Here is a 5,000-nt window from a genome sequence, read left to right on the forward strand (position 1 = left end):
CACATAGACAGACAGACACACTCACACACACACAACACACTTAGACAAATACACACATACAGACAAACACACACTGTTACTTTCCCGTATGTCTGTCTGGTTTTGGTTCTCTCTCTCTCTCACTATCAATCCTCATTCAGGTCTCTGTCTGTCGTCATTGGTCACCTGGTCCTGTCATTCATCATTTCATCAATCAACTGCTCCTCCCCCGGCCCTGTCCTGTCCAATCAGCTGTCTGTCCGTGTCCTTAAAAACCACACGTTTTGTTCAGTTGGGAGGCGACCTGTTTTGTTAGCATCTTTTGTTTGTCGCCTCAATCCCTTTGTTAGGTTAAGTTTGATCCTCTGTTTTGTTGTCATAGCTATTATCATGTTCTAGTCTTAATGTTTTGTCTGTCTTGGTTACTTGTTTCAGTTGTCAGTTGGTTTGTTACGTTGTCCCGTTTGTCTCAGCTTCCATTTTCTCTTCTTTTTCTTCTTCTTCTTCTTCTTCTTCTTCTTCTTCTTATTATTATTATTATTATTATTATTATTATTATCTATACATCCAAGGGGTGAGTTGCTCGGTAAGACACCCTGGGGTCTACATCTGCTCACGTAGGTGTCTTATGTTAAGCACACTAGGTTAGGAGTGCATGTCAATCTCTGTATTTCTGTAGAGTATAGTTTAGTTGGTTGAATAGGTAGGCACTAGTTTAGTTGGGCACGTTGTGTTTATGATTTCCTTGCTTGGGCGTCGCTCTTAGGCTTCTTTCCCCCTTGGCGAATGTATTATACCTGTTTTACATTTGTCTTTTGTGAAATAAACCCTGCACCTTTTGATATATATTTGATTGTGTTTTGTGTTATCCTCATTTTGGTTACGGCTCTTTCCCCCTAGACATCCGAGCCTATTATAGGGCCGTAACATGAAATTGGGGGCTCGTCCGGGATTTTGAATCTGTTTTGTGTTTGGTGTAGGTGGTTTGCTCACTGCTCAGCCTACTGGTTCATAGTTGTGTTTTTGTGAACTGTTTGTTTTGGATAGCTATTATGGCTGCTTTTGATATGGACGCCTTTATTGGTGATCCATCTGTTGATCGACACTCACAGACACACACACACACACACACACACACACACAGACACCCTCTCTCTTGGAGGAGAATGAAGTCATTGCTCTGGGCTGCCTGTCTGTTGCTGTTACTGCTGGTCGCCTGGCAACGCATCTAGCCCTGACGGCTATGGTTTCTTGCTATACCTGAAGAGAGAGACCTGGAGAGACCTTTAGAGAGACCTGGAGAGAGAGACCTGGAGAGAGAGACCTGGAGAGAGACCATTAGAGAGAGACCTGGAGAGAGACCATTAGAGAGACCATTAGAGAGAGACCTGGAGAGAGAGACCTTTAGAGAGAGACCTGGAGAGAGAGACCTTTAGAGAGAGACCTGGAGAGAGAGAGACCTTTAGTGGGAGACCTTTATAGAGAGACCTGGAGAGAGACCTTTAGAGAGAGACCTTTATAGAGAGACCTGGAGAGAGACTTGGAGAGACCTTTAGAGAGAGACCTTTAGAGAGAGACCTGGAGAGAGAGACTTGGAGAGAGAGACCTTTAGAGAGAGACCTTTAGAGAGAGACTTGGAGAGAGAGACCTTTAGAGAGAGACCTTTAGAGAGAGACCTGGAGAGAGAGACCTGGAGAGAGAGACCTTTAGAGAGAGACCTGGAGACACCTTTAGAGAGATACCCGGAGAGAGACCGGGACAGAGAGACTGCAGGAGAAACCTGCTACAGGAGAGAAAATTAGAGAGACCGCAGGAGAGAGACAGGACATACATGCTTTAGGAGAGATATACTTTAGTAGGCAAGACACCTACTCATCTCTCCAGACCAGGGAGACAAGCCTGTCCCCTCACTGCTCATCTCTCCAGACCAGGGAGACCAGCCTGTCCCCTCACTGCTCATCTCTCCAGACCAGAGAGACCAGCCTGTCCCCTCACTGCTCATCTCTCCAGACCAGGGAGACCAGCCTGTCCCCTCACTGCTCATCTCTCCAGACCAGGGAGACCAGCCTGTCCCCTCACTGCTCATCTCTCCAGACCAGGGAGACAAGCCTGTCCCCTCACTGCTCATCTCTCCAGACCAGAGAGACCAGCCTGTCCCCTCACTGCTCATCTCTCCAGACCAGGGAGACCAGCCTGTCCCCTCACTGCTCATCTCTCCAGACCAGAGAGACCAGCCTGTCCCCTCACTGCTCATCTCTCCAGACCAGAGAGACCAGCCTGTCCCCTCACTGCTCATCTCTCCAGACCAGAGAGACCAGCCTGTCCCCTCACTGCTCATCTCTTCAGACCCACAAATCTCTTGGGTAAATTGGAGATCCTGCCCTATTGATTCCCATCAGCCCATGTATTTGCAGTATAGCGGCCACGCATAACCATGGGAAATTTAGTGTGTGCTTACTGCTAAATAGTAGAATGGTCTGAACCGTCTGAAATTGAATCACTGAAATAATGGTTTGAGTAAATATACCAATATCATGCCTTCAGGGGTGGATTCCACAGGAGGATCTTCCCTGAAAATACATTTGAAGGCAGTCTAGTCATGGCGATTGTTATCATGTTAGGACCATCCAGGCTATTTGTAAGAAGTGGATTTTCAACCCAAAAAAAGTCACAAATTACAGAGAATTGTTTCTTTGCAAAAGTGTTGTTTATTTCATTTTCTTATAGAATTTGTTTCAATCAAAAACACTCATATGCAAGCAGACCATTTTGATTGCAACTACTGTATATTTCAAAACCAAAAGAAACATTGACTTAATAAATACGTTTTTTTTGCCTCTTGTGCTTAAAAGTGGTGTTTTTCTTTTCTGAGCATATTTACAATACATCATAAATAAATGTGGAGAAGAAGCACATGTCAGGCTCTGAAAATCAAGGAAATCCAAACGTATATAAATATAGGATTATCTAGGTAGAGAAGATGACATCCGGTCGAATGTCTCATACAGCCCACATAACAATATAATATGACCAAACAGGAAAGCTGTCACAACCACTGATGTCAGTTTAGAGCCAACCAGCATAATCATGACACATTGAATTAGGCCCGTGCCGACCAACAGATAGCCAAGATGGCATATTGCTAAATGTATCGCGTCAATCATCATGAATGGTCATGGACTCACACATATGGTTATACAGCAACTCAAGTCATGTCTTGTAAAAAGCAAAGTACAATTTCACTCATCTCACTAGGCAACTGTGCCAATTCCGTATACGACAGTACCACCCCCTGAACAGTGTGTGTTTATCAAACATCATTTAAACAAAACGTCAATCTCCGTCCGGCCATTTATAATAACCTCTCCGGCAGGAGACATGAGGCCGAACACGATGCCGGCTCTGGTGAAAATGTCGCTCATCATCACAATATGTATCAGAGACATTTACTCTGAGCGTCGATCCACATCCTGCTTCCTGTTTCGCTCTCCTCTCACTCCTGCTCCACACATGAACAGATCACCTCACTGAGGCACAATAGCATTCAACTCAAACTCGAGCCAGTCTTCTTCGGTTCGTCTGGGGGGTTGCGGCCGCGCTTCCCCGTCGACCAATCAGAATCAAAAACGTGAGCTGAATGAATTTGCATATTTATTTTTTTCTCCGTGTCTCTGTGACGTCAGCGTGTCGATTCCTTGTGTAAGGGGTCGCTGAGGCCAGGCTGTAGCTCCAGAAGCCTGACTCCTCCTCCCGGTCACCTCAAAGTGCTCTCCTTGGGCCCCTCCCCCCGACTTCCTCCTGGCGACGCCTCGTCTCCGACCATAGGTGCGGGGAGGTAGGGGGGGGGGGCTCCCTCGTTAAAGCTCCGTTCCTGACAGTGCAAAGGGCTCAGTCCAACGCAGACAGAACCAGGGGACTGGGAGGGGGGTGTGGGTCTTGGTCAGTCCAACGCAGACAGAACCAGGGGACTGGGAGGGGGGTGTGGGTCTTGGTCAGTCCAACGCAGACAGAACCAGGGGACTGGGAGGGGGGTGTGGGTCTTGGTCAGTCCAACGCAGACAGAACCAGGGGACTGGGAGGGGGGTGTGGGTCTTGGTCAGTCCAACGCAGACAGAACCAGGGGACTGGGAGGGGGGTGTGGGACTTGGTCAGTCCAACGCAGACAGAACCAGGGGACTGGGAGGGGGGTGTGGGACTGGGTCAGTCCAACGCAGACAGAACCAGGGGACTGGGAGGGGGGTGTGGGACGGGGTCAGTCCAACACAGACAGAACCAGGTGGGACTGGGTCAGTCCAACGCAGACTGGGAGGGGGGTGTGGGACTGGGTCAGTCCAACGCAGACAGAACCAGGGGACTGGGAGGGGGGTGTGGGACTGGGTCAGTCCAACGCAGACAGAACCAGGGGACTGGGAGGGGGGTGGGGGTCTGGGTCAGGGTGGAGGGGGGGGGTGAGCGCTAGCTGCCGTTGGTGATGATGACAGACGTGCCCTTGTGTCCGGGCGCCTGCTCGGCCTGCATGCGGTGCAGGTGTGACGTCACAACGTCGTAGTGGGTGGAGCCGGCGGCGGCGGCGGCACAGTATCCCCGCAGGCTCTCGGCGTCGTACAGGTGCTCCAGGGTGTAGCCCGTGAGGGAGTAGGCGGCGCCGGCCTGCTTGTCCAGGTAGGGCCGCGGGTGCGAGGGGTAGAGGGCCGGGGCGGGGGAGGCGGAGCAGTGGGCGGCGCGGCCCGGCAGGGGGTGCAGCGCCAGCGGGGACAGGTCGGCCTGGTGGAGGAGGTAGTCCTTCTGCTTGGCGGCGGGGAGGAGGCGCTCGGACCCGGGGCTGCTGAGCCTGGAGAGGGGGGCGGGGCTCGGGGCGGGGCTGACCCCCTGCTGGCCCGGCCCCTGGCATGCCGCCGCCGCCGCGCCCTGCAGGGGCCCCTGGGGGTAGTCGGCGGTGAAGCAGGGCCCGGTGCCCTTGGGCAGACCGTTAGCGGGGCCCAACGGCGGGGGCTCGTGGGCGGGGCCCTTGGCGCCGCGCA

General features: G+C 51.6%; 1 protein-coding gene across 1 annotated transcript in view; it reads right to left on the reverse strand.

Annotated features, from left to right (window-relative positions):
* Window positions 1-4,434: 4,434 nt before the first annotated feature.
* The window catches only part of sim1a (SIM bHLH transcription factor 1a), a gene marked incomplete at both ends in the record, with an annotated part of 14,649 nt that continues 14,083 nt past the window's right edge, over window positions 4,435-5,000 (reverse strand). Inside the window, one exon of the mRNA XM_084442111.1 lies at window positions 4,435-5,000. This exon is cut by the window's right edge and continues 180 nt beyond it. Coding sequence (XP_084298237.1) covers window positions 4,435-5,000 — 566 coding nt within the window.

Source organism: Borostomias antarcticus (assembly GCF_949987555.1).
Source record: "Borostomias antarcticus genome assembly, chromosome: 8".
NCBI classification, from domain to species: domain Eukaryota; kingdom Metazoa; phylum Chordata; class Actinopteri; order Stomiiformes; family Stomiidae; genus Borostomias; species Borostomias antarcticus.